General features: G+C 35.0%; 3 protein-coding genes across 4 annotated transcripts in view; 2 read left to right on the forward strand and 1 right to left on the reverse strand.

The window, feature by feature from the left end:
* The window catches only part of LOC306991003 (uncharacterized protein), a 538,544-nt gene that overhangs the window by 474,701 nt on the left and 42,641 nt on the right, over window positions 1-21,202 (forward strand). The gene's annotated exons all lie outside the window — the stretch shown is intronic.
* Window positions 1,728-6,848, reverse strand: ghrh (growth hormone releasing hormone; the record flags this gene model as incomplete). Its single annotated transcript, XM_079597348.1, has 3 exons — window positions 1,728-1,863; window positions 2,247-2,351; window positions 6,769-6,848. 3 exons carry the CDS (start codon window positions 6,846-6,848, stop codon window positions 1,728-1,730), a joined length of 321 nt encoding a protein of 106 aa, XP_079453474.1.
* The window catches only part of cdk5rap1 (CDK5 regulatory subunit associated protein 1), a 52,746-nt gene continuing 42,483 nt past the window's right edge, over window positions 10,940-21,202 (forward strand). The window contains exons 1-5 of one of the 2 annotated variants that reach the window (XM_079598418.1): window positions 10,940-11,433; window positions 12,952-13,055; window positions 13,221-13,255; window positions 13,348-13,448; window positions 18,807-19,017. In XM_079598418.1, the coding sequence (XP_079454544.1) occupies window positions 11,160-11,433; window positions 12,952-13,055; window positions 13,221-13,255; window positions 13,348-13,448; window positions 18,807-19,017 (725 nt within the window). In that variant the 5' untranslated portion in view covers window positions 10,940-11,159. Of the gene's footprint in view, window positions 11,434-12,821; window positions 13,056-13,220; window positions 13,256-13,347; window positions 13,449-18,806; window positions 19,018-21,202 lie in introns of both variants that reach the window. The other variant, XM_079598419.1, reaches the window with a different exon arrangement.

Genomic DNA, 21,202 nt, shown 5'->3' on the forward strand with positions numbered 1-21,202 from the left:
TTTATAAGAGTGTGGTTTGGAATTCAATAATTTTTTAATGAACCAATTATATAGTCTCAAAATGAATTAAGATAGTTCCTTGACAGCGTTAATTCATACATTTTTTTCTATTTTTGTCACATCACTGAATTACAAGATTGTACTAGCTAGCTAACAAATTGTTAGCAAACAACAGAACTTGTCTTCTTCATGCTAAATTCTGAGTACAGTCTAAACCAAAGTGGTACTAAAATGGTAAGTAAATATCACTAAAATGGTAAGTAAAACATAGTTGAAATGGTTTTAAACCACAACATAATGAAACATGTAACAATATTTCACCCTAAAGTCTTCCTCTTTTCTCATCTTGGTCAAAATCACATAGAATGTTATTTTATCTTCATTAAGTCCCAAAGCATCCTGGGAACTAAAATCAGCAAAAAGAGAACTTGAATGGTTTATTAAATGATGTAGGTTTTCACCCAACATAATTTAATCTAGTAGTAGATTGCACATTTAAGGACCACATTCATTGAAATTAAAGAAATCAAGTTTGGAGAGAAACACAATGTTGTGTAGATAAATAATATTGAGTAAACTGGACAATCTGTTCTAATTTTTTTTATTTATCTGGCAGTTATTTCCCATTTAAAACCATGATGCAGACATGCATAGTCCAAATTTAGAAAGTTCTGGGGCCTCATAAATAAAATGCTGCTTAGAAACCATCTTACATTTGATCTTACGATAATTTCTCAAATGTGCTTAGCCTACGTGTGATTCAGATAAATAAGTTTACTCACAAACAAACGTGCGCTACGTCTCTCTTCCAGAAGTGAAATTTATAAATCGCAAATGATCTTGAAATTGTGCACAGCTGAATGGTTTCAGATCTCCGCCTTGTAAACGCACTCAAATTAATGTCATGAACATATAAAGATCACCAGTCAACGTCCAAATGCTTTACTTGAGATTTGCTTAGATTTCCAAACAGTATCCCGACTCTGCCACAAGAAAAAGTGCATGCGTCTGCTTAGACCCTGACGTGGCACTAAGCACTTTTCCATGTCAAAGACTGTTTTTTAAAAATATGAATGTTGGTGTGGATTTTAGTGCAGAGCCTAGATCAAATCTATGTGTACGCATGTTTTATAAATGAGTCCCCTGGTGTTCAAACAGGAATTTTTTTATAAACGTGTTCATGCATTGGAAATGCATTGGTATACAATTCCTTTTCAATGATTACAGGTTTTCCAACTTGCTTCAATGATCAGCTGTATTCACTTTTGTTGCATTGAGTTTCTACTTGTATTTTCAATATGCTGCGTCCGAAATTGCATACTCTCTGAGGAGGTACTTATTTTGAGTAAGTAAATTCATGACCGCTCATGTGACCTACCAGAGTCAGTTGCATCACTTCACTGCCATTCACAAATCCTCTCATCCTCATGGATGCCCATCGTTTGCTCACTTTAGAATCTCACCATACTGTTTATTTGGCAAGAGATCCTAATGTAGGATTTTCCATCAGTGTTTTAGGAGAGGCTTAGGGAATTATACCACTATACAACCATGTACTTTTACTATGGTGTGGATGTAAAATACAGTGATTTAAACATTTGTGTATTTTAGTTTGGGACTCCTTATTTCCGTGGGGTGAACTGAGTTTTAATAATCCATTGTGAAATGTGGCAAATGCAAGTATTAAAGACAGTTCACAGTTGTTGTTGTTGTTTTTAATGTTTTCATCACGCTACTGATAACTTAAGTCTTTGTGGTTCTCTGTAACTTTGTTCCCTCTCAATGACATCCATATCCAAATCTTGCTTGTAGGTATCTCCATATATGCCGGATTGGCGTTTTACATAGTTTTGAGTTTCTGGTCTGTTGACAAAGGTAAAATTGATTGAAATATCATGGGACACAGCATTATTAATTTGGTAAGTCATGGGTTAAATCACATCAGTACAAATAACTTTTTCTTTAATCTTTGAGAATAAAATAATTAATTTAATTCATTATAATGATGCATTCTTAAATCCTTGGAACCCTTTCTTTAATACATGATCGGTCATATTTAAACATCAATGATGCCAATATATTGGGTGTTCACAAATCTTAAAAGCACAACAGTCGCAAAATATTAAAGACGTGTGTCAGAGAGGAGAAAAATGGTACCTAAAACAAAATTATTTAAATAAAAAAAAAAATTAATTACCCTGTTTTAAAAGTATTTGTTCAAATAAATGTCTAAAAAAGAAACATACCCAAGTCTTTTGCCCATGACAGTTTGAAGGAATTTTCTGGCAGATATTTGACCCAGAACTTTTCGGTAGCTGTTGGTAAAGATGGCGTCAGCATGTCTTCCAAACCTAAAAATAGTGTTTAAACATCATACAGTTATGACAGTAAGATGACTATATTTCAAGTCAGATTAGACAATTTCTGGATGGCGTTATGGTTCAGCAGTTGGGATTGCCCAATAGCCCAGAGGAGTGTGAGAGAGTTTCAGGTTAACAAACATTTTACTGTTGGGCCAATGCTGCTTCTAAAAAGATACATGATTCTTTTATTTTTATTAATTAATTAATTTATTTGTTTATTTATTTTTAGTATGTCTGAATGAATGAATGAATGAGTGACCTAAGCTCAGCATCTGGCGTGTGCAGCAGTGAAGTGTCTGCTGTCAGCTGCATTGGATCCTCAATAGAGGAGGTCATCAGGATTGCAGCCGCTCGCTGACCAAACCTAACAAACACATAAAGCACTGCGTTTGTCACTGTTAGATTCATAAAACGTGAATATAAGATTAGGTAGAACAAGTGCTCTTCTACATACAATCAAAATGCAGGATGCTTTGGATACTTTTTCAGACAGGAGCCGTTTTAGTCAGATTTTCAGTAATAGAATAATTTTGGTTATTTTTTAAGGTTATTTCTGGCAGTCAATTTCTGTAAAGTCTTGGCTACAACAAAAGCTATTGAACATTTGTTCACTGTTATATCCCAGGAAGGACAAAAAGACACAGAGCATGTACACGCTAATATACAATGAGGCATGATATTACACTAAATGGGTTTAAATCGTCACCATTGGGAATCTGCGGTTTATTGACACAGACATAAGAAGAATCACTTTTTTTTAAAATATCAAATAGGCAGCATACTATTTAAAGTGGAGAGAAATAATCAACCACATGCATTTGAGCTGACAAATCACAAAACTCATGATGAGATTAAATAACAATTCTTGACACAGCAATGTCAAGAACATTAACATTGAGAAAGCCAACTTACTGAAATGCTATTTTATCTATCTATCTATCTATCTATCTATCTATCTATCTATCTATCTATCTATCTATCTATCTATCTATCTATCTATCTATCTATCTATCTATCTATCTATCTATCTATCTATCTATCTATATATCTATCTATCTATCTATCTATCTATCTATCTGCAACACCATAGCAACCACCCTGAGTACCCTAGCAACTGCATAGTAACCACCATGAGTACCTTAGCAACTGCACAGCAACACCCAGAATACCCTAGCAACCACATCGCATCCACCCTGAGGATCTTAGCAACCACACAGAATACCCTAGCAACCAGTATGAGTAGCTTAGCAACCCCATAGCAACACCCTAGCAACCACCCAAGTACCTTAGCAACCGCACAGCAACACCCTAGCAACCACACAGAATACCTTAGCAACCGTATAGCAACACCTTAGTTTATCTGTCTGTCTGTCAAAGTTGTTCAAACTTTTTCCAACGTTCTGGTCCGGCTTTCTATAGCCAACTTCAAAGTTTTTTTATCTCGTTTGTTATGCAACCCTCCCTTATGTAGCAAGGGACATAATTAAATAAGATGCAAAAACGTCCAGTGTCTATTGGTTATAATGAGAAGCCCTGACCCTTAACACAACAAAAGCAGAGTTCAGGCTTTGTCAATTCATGTGACAGATTCTGAACATACGCTCAAAAGTAGCGCATAGGCTTTCCAGTTCACTCACTGTTCTCATTCTTTGTTAGTATTATTCACACCCTACTCCCTGTCCATTGGTTTGTATTGTTGTAGTTGTAGTCAGTGTTGGGGGAAATGCATTACAAGTAACTTGAGTTACGTAATCAGATTACTTTTTCAAGTAACTAGTAAAGTAATGCGTTACTTAAAAAATTTACAACAAAATATCTGAGTTACTTTTTCAAATAAGTAACGCAAGTTACTTTGTTTTCCCATTTATTGACTGACAGCTCTCCTGTCCTCATGTTGAGACAAATCAAAGTGCAGAGGTGTGTGTGTGTGTGTGTGTGTGTGTGTGTGTGTGTGTGTGTGTGTGTGTGTGTGTGTGTGTGTGTGTGTGTGTGTGTGTGTGTGTGTGTGTGTGTGTGTGTGTGTGTGTGTGTGTGTGTGTGTGTGTGTGTGTGAACATGATGTTTATTGTAGTTCTAGACTAAATGTGACCATTTACTCATCTCAAAATATTCAATATTCCTCAAAATTAATAAAATCAGTGAAATGCAGAATCAGAATCCTATGCAAACCTCCAAATAACTAAATATGTTACATAAAACACAATTTTTTATGCATTTAATCCCACTTTATTGACCAATGTACTTGCTTCTGACCTTCGATGATTCAGTTAAATAAGCAAAAATTAGATAGATAGAAAGATTTGCTTGTTTGCTTTCTGTACACATTTCCTTCAGCCTGAGGATTATTATTTCACTTTTGGTGTGAAAGGGTCTTTACATTTGCCCAAAAATATAACTTTTGTGTTATAAAAAAAACACCAGCCCAGGTGGGAAAAAAAGTAACGCAAAAGTAACGTAACGCAATTAGTTACTTTTTTAAGGGAGTAACACAATATTGTAATGCATTAAAGTAACTTTCCCCAACACTGGTTGTAGTATACTTTATTGTCCTTTTTCAGGAAATTTGTATTGGACTCAAAGCTGCATTTATACACAAATACATACATACAACATATGCACACACAAACCAATAAAAAGCTCAAATCTATAAGAGCATTACCCGACTACATTACTACATCTTGCTATTTAACATATTAATAGATACAGAAATAAATGACTTTTTGTAACGGTTGCTCTTACATAATGGGACTCTATACCGTCTTCCTGATGGTAGCATCTGATACATTGAAAAAAAACATGGCTTGAATCACTCACTATTATCTGTGCATTTTTAAAAATCAGCGATTCGTAAATTGATTGAAGTGATGAGTACTCCCTTACACACCCATAACTTTCATTGCAATTTTTACAAGACGAGCAAGCTGTGATTTTAATTGGACCGTAAGATTGCCATACCAAGTTTGCATCCCATAATTCAAAAGACTACCTAAAACAGCATAATAAAATAATTGCATAATTCTCTGATTTACACCAAACAGCTTAAGTCTTCTTAAAAAATACAGTCGTTGTTGGAATTTTGAACAAAGATAATCAATGTGGGCTTTCCAAGTAAATGAACGATCAATGATCACACCTAGATACTTATATCTATCCACCTGCTCAATAATATTATCATAGATGATAACTGGGCTATAATCACCTAATCTTTTTGGATTTATTATCATTTCCTTCGTTTTTGATACATTTACGATAAGATGATTTACATTGCACCACCGCACAAAATTCTCAATTTCAGACTGATACGCTAATATATCTTGATCTTTCTCTAGGAGACTCAATATCAATGTGTCATCAGAGTATTTGATAATATAGTTTTTCTTATTTATACTAAAACAGTCATTTATATAAAGAGTAAACAGAAAGGGTGAACATACGCACCCTTGAGGCGCACCAATACAAATAGATTTAACATCAGAGAGTGTATTATTTACTTTTACATATTGTGTACGATTGGTTAAGAAAGAGAAGAGCCACTTAATGATAAAAGGGTTTGCATTGCTTTTTACAAGCTTACCCAGGAGTAACTGCGGCTGAAGCGTATTAAAAGCGCTAAAAGCGTTATAAGCATTAGATGTTTCTAGATGTTGAAGAGTCAAATGAGTGATAGTGTTAACAGCATCAACAGTCCCTCTTCCCTTATTGAGGTGTGTGTCTACATTAGTGTGAAAATGAGTCACACACTGTTAATTATCCCAACCATGGCTGCAAATGCCATGTTCTGAGAAAATCTGAACGCTATGAGAATGGTTTACTATTATATAATATTGTTGACGATTTAAGTAGCCTTACATTTAAAAGGATTTGTAATTATAAATGATGTAAAAAAAAATCTCATGGTTCAGATATAAAATGACACTGTAATTGTAATCGTAATGTCTCGTCTCTACAGTGTCATTAAAACCATGTTAAACATGCTTTTTTTTCTAAAACGTTATAAAAGGTAAAAGATTTGTTAAATGTGTAACAGTTTTATATTTTTATCATGTTCACTTATGTTAAAACATTTACAAAAAACATTTACAAATATAATATTTAAAACAACTAATATTTTTCAATAACAACTATAACACTTGTATACTAATAATTTATGTATTTATTTAAAGTTCAACTATTTGAGCCATGTAATCCATAGCAATGCATTCTTAACCAACTAGAATGCAACCAACTAAACCAACTTGCATATTACCGAATGAATGAATAAATGAATGAAATATGAAGTCACACTATTGAACAGAGCTAGTGTAAGAGTAAGAATATGTAACAAACAGTTAATTACACCAATTAAGACACCAAACATGTTTTTAATGAAATACACGCGTGATGGAACAGTTGGTGTGTGTCTTACCGCAGTGTTGGATAGACTGGGGAAGATGTAACTGGCAGTAACAGGCAGCAGAGAGCTAGCAGAGCAGTTTTCTGCATCATTCTCACTAGAAACACAGTTCACAGTACGATTCACATCCACTAAAATACATTTCATTAATACATTGCATTTTACTGCATTGCAATTGATTTCCTATGTTACTCTTGTTACATTAAAATTATTAATTATTTTATTCATTATCAATAGTTTATTTTTTTATTTTTTTTGTAAATTAATTGAATTATTATTATTATTATTATTAATAAAACATTTGTATTTATGTAGAACCAAAAAGTGTTTTACTGCCTCATATCAAATAGAGAACTAAAACCTAAAGAACTTCAAAAAACTGATGAATAGATAGATCTTGAAAACCTGTAATCTAACATCAAGAAACTTTTAGTTTCCAAAAAACTATATGGAGCCTAATTGCAAGTACCTTTATTTTTACTTTCAAAATTCTTAATAAATAAATTCTTAAAATAATTCTTAATTACTAAGTTGAATAGCCTTTCAACAGAAGGAGATTTTTTTTTATATAATTTACCTTGCATGGTCGTGATGTGGTCCTCGAAGGTCTTTAGTGAATGTGACAGAGTTGAAATGTTGGTTATTCTCACTCAGGGTTTGGTTTCATTGTGAAAAAGAAAGAGAGTTTAAAGAGAGCAGCTAGGAATCACCTCACTTCCCTCTGCCCCCTCCCCTCCTCCTCATCCTCCTCTTCCTCCTCTCCCTCTCTCTCTCTCTCTCTCTCTCTCTCTCTGTCTCTCTCTCTCTCCCCCTCTCTCTCTCTCTCTCTCTGTCTCTCTCTCTCTCTCTCTCTCTCTCTCTCTCTCTCTCTCTCTCTCTCTCTCTCTCTCTCTCTATGCATGCTCTTTTTTTGTTTTTACAATGTATGCTATGGAACATACGCATGTGCAACAATGATATGCGTTGTATGCTTAAGGAATAGTCCACTACAATTGGACTAAATTTGTCATTATCATTCTAATAGTTTTATTGTAATTTCCACTTTCCCATGCGAATGTCATGTAAGAAAGGTCATCATTTTCTTTTTAATATCTCTTGCTGGAGCTGATATAGTTTCTGAAGAGTTAAAAAGAGTTTACCTGTAATCATTTGTTTAGGTTCCAGCAGACCAGAAATAATTAATAATTAAAACCAACAGTGTCTTTGGTGTCTGGTGTTTGTCCAGGCGTCTGTCAAAGATTTAGACGCAATGCTGACAATTATTGCTTGGTATGAAATAGATCTAAAGTTAAAAAAGGCACAGTGCCTATAAGACACTTGTCAAACAGTCTTTAAAACTGTGTTTTGTGAAGTCTCAAGGCAGCTATATAAAATTACACATTAAAGGTAACATATAAGAGATTCAACACTTAATATCCTGTGCGTTTTTAAGGCTCTTTCTCTGTTCTCTTCTTCCAAAAAAAATATATAATTCAAAAACTAAAAAGAGCAAACTCTGAGTTTGATGTCAACTCAGAGTTTTGACTAGAGTTTTGACAACTCAGAGTTTTGACAACTCAAAATGTCAATGAAGAAGAGGCTGCTGTATGCAGAATAATCTGCCTTTGTAAGAAAAAAGCTTATTACTTAATGAATTGACAGCCTGTCTGATAATCTTTAGCTTGTTTTCCACACTAAATATTTATTTTGGAGTGAGCTGTATTTGGAGTTTACAACAAATATATTATTATTCATTCAAATGTAAGAAAAGCGAGACTAACTAACTAACTAACTAACTCTTGAAATAAAGACTTTTTTTAAACACATTCTTTCTTGAATTATCCTGTTTTTATGAGGTGAAATTCTTGCTTAAAAGCCAATTTCCATGAATCCAGTGCTTACTTGTCAAAAAAACTCTTATTACAGCTTATTACAGTTAAAATTACTTCCCAGGGATAACTTAAAACCACCACAATGGTCAAATAATAGGCTAAGTTTGGAATGGAAAAACCAATAGAAGCCTCTGTAGTCCCTGCATTCAGTCTTCTTTTTCCAAATAAATTTGAATGAAATAAAGTCAATTGAAGTTGCTGGGTTTTTTGTTGTTGTTTTTGTCAACATATAATGAATTTTGTCAACATCTAATGATAAGGCAGGGACCAGGGTAAACCATTCTTGAGTTTCCATCAGCCTTTGAGAGTGTGTCCATGCATCTATTGAAAAAAGTCAGTGCATTTTAGCTTAGGAGTAGAATTGTCATCCAGTCTTTCCCTCTGAGATTTGTTCATTGTTATTCTGAGATATCACTGACTGCTTGACCTTCATTCCATTGATAAGGGTTTTGTCAGTCATGAACAGTATCTCAGTCCGGTCTGTATTTATTTTGGAAAAAGTTCCAGTCCTTTCAGGATGCTCAGAACCTGGTTTTCATCTTTAAGGAAAATAGCTGAGAGATTAAAATAACATTATCACCAATTCTTATACCTTCAGTATTGATACAATTTAGTGTATGATTCAATAATTCTGCTGCACTCAAGAGAAAAAAGGGTGAAATTGGTACGTTGAATACCTCTACTACAAAATGCAGATAGATGTTCCTTCTGGGGAAACACTGCTGTTTATACATTTGTTTATAGTTCTGACCTTATTTTTACATTTGAATCCAAATCCAAATTTATGTAAGCTGTATATATATATAAATTCATGCTCAATAAAGTGACGGCCATAACTGCCCGGAATGTCAGCCGAGACCATGACAGAGACAGATCAGTAAGACAGACAGTGAAGACCTCTTCGACATGACAGCCATCGGCACAGATCCTCGGGAAAGACCACGAGAACCAGACAAGTCCTCTGCACAGACCCCTATGGTTAGCTTCGACTCCTCTCCACAATATGCCAGAGTGATGTATCCCAATGAAATATTCTGAATATTACCAATCCTCAATCTGACTTGTGATGCAGCCTGGAGTCATAATCACACCATGTTGGTTTGTCTGGCCAGAGGAGAACTGGCCCCCCGACTGAGTCTGGTTTCTCCCAAGATTTTCTTTCTCCATTTCTGTCACTGAATATGTTTGGGTTCCTTGCCACTTTCACCTCTGGCTTGCTTAGTTGGGGACACTTAATATTCAGCAATATTATTGATTTGGCTGAGCTGGGAGATTACATCAATGTTTTCTACAGAGCTGCTTTATAGCTGAATTGAACAAATTTCATATTTGATTAACTTTACACAGTCATTGAACTTAACTGAATGAACACCAAACTGGCCTCAGCTGATGAATGACACTATTTTCTTTTTAGACCTGCTTTACAGCAGAATTGAATTCTGTTTGCGTCATTGAATCATTATTTTTCTGTTTAGTAAAGAAAATCACTCTCCAGAACATTCTCATTCACGGTTCCATGCTGGTGGAATGATCTCCCTACCCTCGTCCGAAATGCAGATTCCCTAACTAAATTCAAAAGACAACTGAAAACTCATCTCTTCCGTGAGCACTTGACATAAAAAAAATAAAAAAAAATCCTCTTCCTTTAATCCTCCCTTGTTTGGCCTATGCTACTCTGAGCAATGCCTGAACTTTGTATTTTGAGCACTTATTGCGTTATTTTTGCCTCTTCACGATGACTCGCTTGTTGTAGTCCTCAGTTGTAAGTCGCTTTGGATAAAAGCGTCTGCTAAATGACTAAATGTAAAGCTGCTTTGAAACCATCTGTATTGTATAAGCACTATATTGGTGACTTGATTTGACTAGGAGTCAAATGCCTTATAAAAGTCTAAAAACAAAATAATGGCGCCTTCTTCAATAAAATCTGAATAATCCATCATATCCAATACAAGACACATATAATTTTAGAAATGTGTCTACAATAAAACCTGATTGTGCTACTGAAATAATATCTTCCAGACAGGGTTTAAAACTTTTTGCAAATAGAGAAGTTAACAACTTATAGTCATAATTTTGTAGAAAGATGGGATGCCAATTTTCAATGTAAAGATAAACTGCCCGTGGTATTAGCCACCACTATTATAAAATAAAATAAAATAATAAAACAAATTATAATAAGAAGAAAATGGAGATTCTGGAAGTTTTTGAAAGAGGCTCTAATATTATGTAGGTTATCTAACAGTTGTAAAAATAAAATAAAAATAACTCTAGCAACTATGTTATCATTTTGCTGATACTATAGCCTGGCTCTTATTTTGAAATATTTCAGTGGTGTCGCCATATTTACATCGTGCTACACATGTTATGTTAGCCAATCGACATCGTTTATACTTTTACTCAGTTGAGTTTTCTCTGTTTCTCGCCACATTTGTTCGATTAATTAATTGGGATATATCGTTTATGATAGCGTCATGGGTCAGTGATGCGTTTGCCGTTTTTTAGCTGTTAAGTGTGTTCATAAGTGAGTGAGACATGAACAGAAGCAGCAGCAGCAGTTTCAGACTCTTTAGATATGCCCTTAGGAAAGGTTTGTCTCGACGCCTTTACATAGACACATATCACCGATATTATTGCTCTGAATCTTCTACTACCAGTCAAAGCAGAGTGGTGCAGCTAAAGAGTAAACTGGCAAGTGGTCCCAGTTTTCAGGACTTCATCAAGAGTTCTGACAAGATCCATTATGACTGCAATGAGGAATATGAGGAGTACTACATTACTGAAGACACAACAGCACATTCTCAGAAAGGTGTGGATTTCTTTTATTTTTATATATATAAATAAATCGACAGATTTTACTATAGTGTCTGATGGGTAGGCGATATACAAAACTAATTTTTAGTTATTGTCTTATTTATGCTTTGCTATAGAAATAATTATTAGATTTCACAAATAAAAAGCCATGGTAGTATACAGTAATAAGTACTTGCAAATCATTTGCAAACTACTAGTTTACAGTTTTAATTAATTTATAGTTAATTCATATATTGTTGTCTCTACACTGTTATAGTCCTATTAGCTATATATATATATATATATATGTATGTATTATTCATTCAATGCCATGCGAACAAGATGTATTACATAATCACTTTATTACATTAACCTTAGCTGCCAGGAAATGAAAGAAAAAACAAAAATAGAAATAAAAATTAGAAAAATTACATAAAATCCAGTGCTTTCAAAACATTACTTGTTTTCAGCGCTTTTTGTATTTGTTCCAACAGATTTACATATACTTTAAAGTCATTTGAAAATTTGAAAAATGTGGTTTGCATTGAGCCCACTTCTTTTTATGTATGTATTTTCCTAATAAAATAAATAACTGTATATAATATGTTGTTCTTTACATTCCAAATTGTCATTCTGGGTTTATAAAAGCACATCAAATACACACATTTCTATCATACACTTCAGTTTTCGACTAATAAAGGTTTCTAAATCTTTCCAAAATAATCTTGAATAGATAGGTCTACAGTGGAAAAAAAACAGATGCAAAATAGTGCACAACATTCACAGGTATATGAAATATTAAGCTTAAATCTTTCCAAAACATGCATAGCAGGATAAATTCTGTGAAGTATTTTGTAAGACACTTTATTAACACAAAACTTATTTGGCAATTTCCACGCTTTGACCCAAGATATATTACCAAATAAAGAAGACCAAAAGAATCTTGCTGCAGGAAAAGACACAGAAAAGAGCATTCCTTAAATCCATATTGCTACATTTTTGTTTTAACATTAACAATGAAAATGTTACCACAAAGATCATCCATGATTATTCCCACTGAATTAGAGTTTTTTTAAGAGTAACATCACACTCTTTGGTATTGTGTAAAGAACAATAGCAAACTCTCTTGGTTATTAATAGGCTATTTAGAAATGGTGAGTTCTTCATTCATCTGTAATTAACCAAATTATTATTGTTTAATTAGCTCATATGTAACGAGTTAGATAATTTTTTATGCTTTAACTTATGACACGGAAAATGTCATTAATTAAGTGCTTTAAACCAACCTTCATTAGACATTAGTTGCGTTAGTATTAGCCTATGTGTATGTGTAGCCTATATATATAAAACATTTTTTATATAAAATGTATACAAATTTGTTTTGTTTTTCAAATGTCTTTACAGGCTACAGAACCAAAACCCACAAGGCTTTAATCAGTAGCTATTATGTGTAATTTTGTCACATTACACTAATTTAGAAGTCTAAATTCTTTCTTAGAGAATATTTATGCTACACATGTGAAATGCCTTACAGTGTATTTTGAGACATACGGCTGTCAGATGAATGTCAGCGACACTGAAACTGCTTGGTCCATTCTTCAAAAAGCAGGATATTCTCGGACTCATGAGCTTCCAGAGGTACTGCAAACTTTCCCTTATAAAAATTCTCTATGGAAACGCATCTGTTGAAACTATGATTACCATGGTCAATTTTTGTAAGGAGTGTGATACAGTCAGAATTACAGAATATGGTTAATTGCATCAAGGCTTTAATGTTGTTGTTTTTCTTATATTGTTGTACAGGCCGATGTGGTACTACTTGTCACTTGCTCCATAAGGTAAGAAAGACTGCTTTTTTAAGCAAAGAATGAATATAATTAGTGCAATTTGCTTTCAGATTTAGGGTTTAATGGGTTTCTTTTTTTTACAGAGAAAAGGCAGAGCAAACCATTTGGAATCGACTAAAACATCTCACTGCCTTAAAGAAGAGGTGTCAAAAACACAAGACTTCACTAAAAATAGGTGTCCTAGGTAACTATTATAATTGTTCCTCTTTATTTATTTTTTTAAGCTGTGTGTGAAGTGTGAATGTGCATGCACAGGGCTCAACAGAAAGAAGCAGTCCAGAATTTTACCCTGGCGATATGTTAGAAATAAAATGTAAATAAAAATTTTTTTTTAGCAATGATGTAAAGAAATGTTTACATTTCTTAATACTGATATACAGTATTATACTAGCGTTCTAAATTGAATGTTTTGCCACAATACTATATAACATCGACTCTCCTAGCCAGCAATACAATTTTGCTGATACCTCAAAACATGCCACGATACGATTACAATTCAGGGATGGCCAGTCATAGTCTAATCTGTGCCGCCACTGTTTCATAATGAACTGAAAATATTTTAAACCTTCTCATAATAACAGCAGGGTTTTTCCTGGCTCTAAAATGGTTGTAGAACACGGTCATCCACACACAGTACACTATTTATTTATTTATATATATATATATATATATATTAGGGCTGTCAAAGTTAACGCGTTAATTACGCGTTAACGCAAAATCATATTAACGGCACTAATTTTTTTAACGCGCGATTAACGCAGCGCTTATTTTCTGTTTGACACGTGGTGGCCCAACCCCTAGTTGGAGAAATTGAGATAGCCTACACAGTATTGCCAACTTAGCGACATTGCAGACACCTTTAGCGATTTTTTTTTTTTCTCTTCACAAAAGCGCCCAAACCTTATTTAGTTTCTGAGAATCACCGGTTCTCTCCCAGCACGCGCTCGCACCTCTCTCTCTCTCTCTCTCTCTCTCTCTCTCTCTATATATATATATATCTCTCTCTGTTGAAAGGAGCAGCGCTTTAATTCAGTTAAACACAGATATTATGTTGGTTCTCTAATTTTACATTTAAGTATAGCCGAAATCACAGCACAGATATTTGTCTTAATCTTATGTGTATTTGATTTCATCAGACGACAGCTCGATTATCAGGATTTTTTTGCAGAGATTTTTTCCCCATTTACGTCAGCTAAATGCACTATTTTTCAGGCTGTTTGAGATAATAGAATACCTAAAAATCTATACACTATCTGGAAAAATTATGATAGTTACTCAGTAAAAAAAAAAAAAAAAACTGGACGTGCGAATTCGCGTCTACCGCGCCGCGCTTAATGCCTCATCCGTGCCGCAGGACCTCCAGACGCACGTAAACGCGTCTTCACATTGACTCAAACATTGAAATCACTCGCGCCAGACGCTCTATTCGCGTTGGTGTGAACGCAGCATAGGCCTACACTTGTCCGCGGTTCGTCCGACGCTGCTTCTGAATCTCTCTCCGGCCGGTGAGGTTTACTGTTAGTGTTCCATATAAAAAACTTGTATGTCCATATTAACTTCAGCCGGTTAGCCAGTAAGCTCACTACGACACTGGTGAAAACATACAACAGCCCGCCAGCCTCTGATGACAACGACGAAGAAGAAGATTTATATTCTTTATATTCGTTAGCTTTTATTGGCAGTTGGCAAACAGGCTGAGTGATGCGCGATGCATTACCGTCCGCCACCACACACGGTAGGAGCTTTTGTGAAATGAAACAAAGTTTGTTGTTTGACAACAGAAACAGTAAAATATACCAATGAAAACAGTTTTATTGATAATTTAGCTTCCTCAAAATGGGCACAGAGAAAGACAAACTAATATAATAATAAATAATAAATGTACATTTAGCATTTTCAGAAGAGCTGCCCTGTCATGCAAAAAGCTAAGATGTTTGTTTTAGTAAATTGCTCAGTGCAAAGAAAGAGAAGTATTGGGAACCTGGTATTTCTTTGTTCTTTCTTCATGTGTCTAATAGACATGAACAAGTTCTTTGAAAAACATCTATGACCTTTGAAACATGTCTCGTCTTCATGCTCTGTGTTGACTATGGTTTCAATAATAAACATACATTTGCATAAAGCATCCATATTTATCCTTGCCCATAATGATTAGAGTATTACAAACTTGAAAAGTATTAATTTAAGGTACATTTAGAACAAATAAAAAATGTGCGATTAATCGCGAGTTAACTCATGGCAATCATGCGATTAATCGCGATTAAATTTTTTAATCGATTGACAGCCCTAATATATATATATATATTTATATATATATATATATATATATATATATATATATATATATATATATATATATATATAGCCGATATGTGAGAGTGACCCGTGCAGGCAAAGGGAGTTGGAATGTGCACAGACTAATTACGAGCTTCAGGCAAAACAAGTGAAAAATATCAGTTTTGGTCGAATTTGAGGTTTTCAAAAAAATGAGCTCATTAGGCCCTCATCTAGTGATCCCAATGCTCCAAATAGCAATTAAACATCTAAAAGTATCTACGGTATATTTGTAAGTTTAAGGAGTACCTTTTCCTTGTCCGTGAAAATAGCCATTTTACTCTGCTCGCTTTTTGATGACTGGCCCTTCCTCTCAGCACAAATTTGGTATCGGCTTAAAGCGCAGGATTCCAACTTTGTGAATAATCATAGCACATTCTCGATGGCATGATATGAACCAATGAAATGTGATTTTTAAATTCATGCGGATGTAAACAAAGCGATCTTACTCGGGCTGACTGACAGATCCGAAGCGTGTGCACAAAGACCCCTCAGACAGTGTGCGATCCCGATATACATATATAGCCTACACAGAATTACAGTATTTCAAAAAATCTGTCTTTGCGAGCATTTACGCAAACATTCTCTGTTATGTCTTAAGTGAATGTTTGGTTAACTGTTTTGGGGGAAAACATCTGATATGTAACATATTTGATCTGTGCAGTACATTAGGTCTTAATATATAGGCTGTCTGTTTCATTAATGTTAATCAAACAATTGTGGTATCATCTGAAAAAAATAATATTTATCCAGTTCCATCTGGTTGAAGATCGGATTCATCATGCCGGTATGATGATGGGTTTGTTGAGGATCAGTGCCGATGGCTGTCGTGTCGTTGAGGCCTTTACAGGGGAGAGTCTAGTTGACACAATCTCTGATGACACTTCAGGGATGCGTTGTGGTCTAGGCGCAGGTCCACCATCTGATCTGATCTCCGGACCAGATATGAAGTGTGTTCCATGTAGTGTGTGTTAAACTCATATCGGAGTTCCGCACAGAAATCAGCACTGAACTCTGTCAGAGAGAGACAAAACCACATTCAAACCAAAATATCTGACTTCCTGTTGGTCGCAGCTAATGACTGTAAATGAGAAAGTTGTCCGGCTCAATGTGCACAAAATACATACCGAGTTTTGTGACTGTAGGTAAAAATAACCCCCCCACTTTAGTCAAAAGCATCTTGAAAGTAACACACATCCTGCTGCCACTTGGTGGCGCTATAACTTTGACTCACATTAGTTACATCCATGTGATCGGCCTCTTACAAAAAACACACGGCTGAAGTTTCATCAAGATCAGTTAATGTATGAAGACGTTATAACACATCTTGTTTCTCTTTTCTCACCATAAATTCGTTTCCTCGCCACGGCCAAACCGTTCGAGATATCATAAATCCGTCCGCAATTTAGCATCCTCAATGTCTTGACTTCATGTTGACTGAGCTTGGTGGCGATCAAAATAATTTTCTAGGAGGAGTATATAAAATTCCAGGGGGATTCGTTTTTAAACAACCCATAATAGCCGACTTCCTGTTGGACTGGCGTAAAACTTAGAGCACGAAAGTTGTTCGGCCCGATTAAATCTATATGTGTACCGAGTTTCATATTATTACATGCAAACGTGTTTGATATATGGACCAAGTTTTCGGACCACGTTCAAGGGGGCGCTGTTGAGCCCCCCTGCCACGCCCGGGTACCAGCTTCAGCCCGGCCCTGATGGCCGCGGGTTCTGACCCGTGTGCAAAGTTTCAGGAGTTTTCGAGCACGTTAAGGGCCCCAAAAGTGCCAGAGAAGTAGCACACAGCAGAGAAAGGGTTAAAATAGAGACTAGCAAAATTCTGAGATTTTCTCCCATCAAATCACATTCAAACCAAAATATCTGACTTCCTGTTGGTTGGAGCTAATGACTGTAAATTAGAAAGTTGTCCGGCTCGGGGAGATAAATATAGATACCGATTTTTGTTACTGTAGGTAAAACTAATACCCCATTTTTGACTAAAGGTGGCGCTACTGAGCCCCTTACCACGCCCGTTTCTGAAACTTTGCACAAGTGTACTAGGCAATAAGTGTAATGTGTCTGTCGAGTTTCATGCAATTTCAAGCATGCTAAGAGTCTCAAAAACATCAAAAAAGAATATTCAAGTTTGATGCGTTGCCATGGCAACAGTATTTAAGATATCAATAATCCTTTCACAGGTCTACATCTGCCGTGTGTTTACATTATACAGATGAAGTTTGAAGCAAATCGGTAAAAATAGGAGGGTGATTTCAAAGCATTTTGAAAGTGACACACTTCCTGCTGCCAGTTGGTGGCGCTATAACTTTGACTCACAATACTCACATCCATGTGATCGGCCTCTTACAACAAACACACTGCTGAAGTTTCATCAAGATCAATTAATGTATGAGGATGTTATAACACACTTCCTGTTTCCAATATTTGCCATAAATTTGTTTCCTCGCCACGGCCAAACCGTTCGAGGCAATTTATCATCCTCCATGTCTTGACTTCATGCTGACTGAATTTCGTGGTCATCGGATTAATTCTCTGGGAGAAGTGTTTCAAATGCCAGAACATGCGTTTCCATACAACCCATAATAGCCGACTTCCTGTTGGACTGGCGTAAAACTTAGAGCACGAAAGTTGTTCGGCCCGATGAGATCTAAATGTGTACCGAGTTTCATATTATTCCATGCAAGCGTGTTTGATATATGGACATGTTTTTGAATCCCATTCCAGGGGGCGCTGCCGAGCCCCCCTGCCACGCCCGGGTACCGCGGGTTCTGACATTTGTGCAAAGTTTCAAGAGTTTTTGAGCACGTTAAGGCCCCCAAAAGTGCCCAAAAGGTAGTAAAATAATAATAATAAAGAAGAAGAATAATAAATAATAATCCTAAGAAAAACAATAGGGCCTTCGCCTTTTCAAGGCTTGGGCCCTAAATATAGTTTCATCCAATGTCAAATTAAATATAGTTTCAGTTTTAAGACCCTGTGTTCTACATTCTATTCCGTCATGTCTAGCTGTTTTTTGACACAGGGACATATGTTATGTGTGTATGCCCCTTTGCATTAGCTCTACATTTACATTTCCAACTGAATTGTCTGCAGAAATGCAGTACTGTCCCAGATTGGGCAAGTTCCATCAACTGGCCATTATTCTTGTCAAGTCCTCCTAATATATATATATATATCTTCTGTCCTGCTGTAGGTTGCATGGCAGAAGGACTGAAGTTTGAATTACTTGAGCGGGAGAAGTTGGTGGATGTTCTGGCAGGGCCAGACTCATACCGAGATCTGCCCCGATTACTATCTCTTGCTCATGGAGGCCAGAGGGCCAGCAATGTGTTGTTATCATTAGAGGAGACTTATGCTGACGTCATGCCTGTCCATCGGACTCTGGAGGGGCACAGCGCTTTTGTGTGAGTAATGCAGTATATGAGAAATGGCATCTTATGATGAAGACTAATGTATTTTCAAAAGTTAGATTAGATTTAAATTAGTTAAATTAGATTAGAATTAAATTAATTTAAATTAGCCCTATTATTGTATACAAATTGATAAATTGTTTTATGAATTAAATTAGTTAGATATGTTTTTGATTAAACCATTCAAATGGAATATAGACAAAATAAAAAGGAAAGCACAGAACTGGGTAAAAAATAAAATGCAATTTGAAAAAACACACACAAAAAAAACATTAAGAATGTAATTTTTGTTATACTGTTAATACATTGCTGTTAAATTGAATTACACATGCTTTTTGATTAATACAATTTAGTTTAACCATCCATAAAAAATAAAACGGACTATAAAAAAATAAGACTACAACATGTTGTAATAATGTTGTCCACTAGAGGAAACCAGAGGATATGACATCTATTTTTTCCCATCAATTTGAATGTATGAATCCAAATCTTGCAGAACTTCATACACATGGACAACAAGTCATTCTGAGTAAACATGCAGTTTCATGAACTTCTGATGCTTTGGGGTGTTAACAGCTATTTTAAAATATTAGCCATTTATGTCAATAATATTCAGAAAATGAAGGCCACAATACTAATATTGTCCACCAGAGGGAGCCACAGGATAACAAATCCTTTTAGATCTCATAGTTTAAATCTGCAGTACCGTAACTTTTGGTGCTCTAGCGGTTATTAAACAGAACTGCACGCGTCTTGCAGAAGAACGTAGCCGTTTATCGTTTAGCCATTAACAGAGCTACTCATCTCTATATGATGAGTCTCGCAGGTATTGAGCTACTCCACAGTGGTACGACCCCAACCAGTCTAAAATAGTCCGAATAGAAATCCTTATAGGTGTACCGTAGTGATTAATTCAAGACAAAAACACTGTTTGGAAATCGGATATTATATACATTTTGAACATTTTGAACACAAAAAAAGTTATGGACTGCAGCTATAAAGTTTGTGTAAATGGTTCAATAGATTGACTTGTAGTTAAAACATGCATATAAATTCAGTATAGTTTAATAAAGCCCAATATAACCAGCTTGCAAAAAAAACTTTAATACATATAGGTCATTCAATGTTCAAATAACTTTTATTGTCAAGTCACCTTTATTTATATAGCACTTTTTACAATGCAGATTGTTACAAAGCAGCTTTACAGTGATAGCAGGAAAATAATGCAACAAAGTTTGTTTCAACTGTACAGCAGATTTAGATTTAGATTTAGAGAATAGTGTCGTAGTCCAGCCAGTGTTAATTTTGACAGCCCTTTTTGATTTAGTCATAGTCTTCATCTTCAGATGAAAATGCTTAAAAAATAGTCACATTTTTGTCTTTCATAGTTTTAGTCCAGTTTTAGTTGACGAAAAGTCTTTGCATTTTTTGTCAACTTTTAGACATTACTTTTAGTCAAACTGCAGTTACCGACTTTAATTTTGGTAGCTATTTTATATGTAGTCTTTAGACAGAAATGTCATTATAATTATTCTCTCTTGGCCAATTCAATAAAGCTTATGAGAAATTTGAATCCAGATAACAATGTCCAGTATTGACATTGCACTCTTTAGCAGTAGCAATTCTACATATCCCTTTTCCTTAGTTCAGTGGTTCTCCAATTTTTTTGATTGCCGTATTTTTCCACTTAGATTGCAGTCACACCTTTTCCATTAAGGGACGATATTGGCCCCTTTAATCGATTTTTTCCATTTCATTTTTTTTTTAAATATATACATATATATGATTTATTTATTTAATTTTTCACAACAACAGAGACAAACACTCAATAAAAAAATAAAATAGAAATTAAAACAAGACATCAAAAATATAACAAAACAATACAAAAACACCAACACAAAGTCCCTCACCCCACTAACAGGTACAATATAATATATAATAACAATATATAATATATTTTAACAAAACTGTATGTGATAATACAGACATAGGCCAAAGTAAGTCTTAACTAGGTCCAGTAGATAAAGTGGAGTAACCCAAAAACTTAGCAAATAATGTGTGCTACTAACGACAATACAAGTGCTCAACCGGGATAACCAACACTGATAGTGCAGGGTGGGTGGTCAGTCAGTCAATTGGGACTGCATCCAGCTTCAGAGATTTAACATGCTCTAAAAAG

This window comes from Phoxinus phoxinus (assembly GCF_949152265.1).
Source record: "Phoxinus phoxinus genome assembly, chromosome: 22".
Lineage (NCBI taxonomy): Eukaryota > Metazoa > Chordata > Actinopteri > Cypriniformes > Leuciscidae > Phoxinus > Phoxinus phoxinus.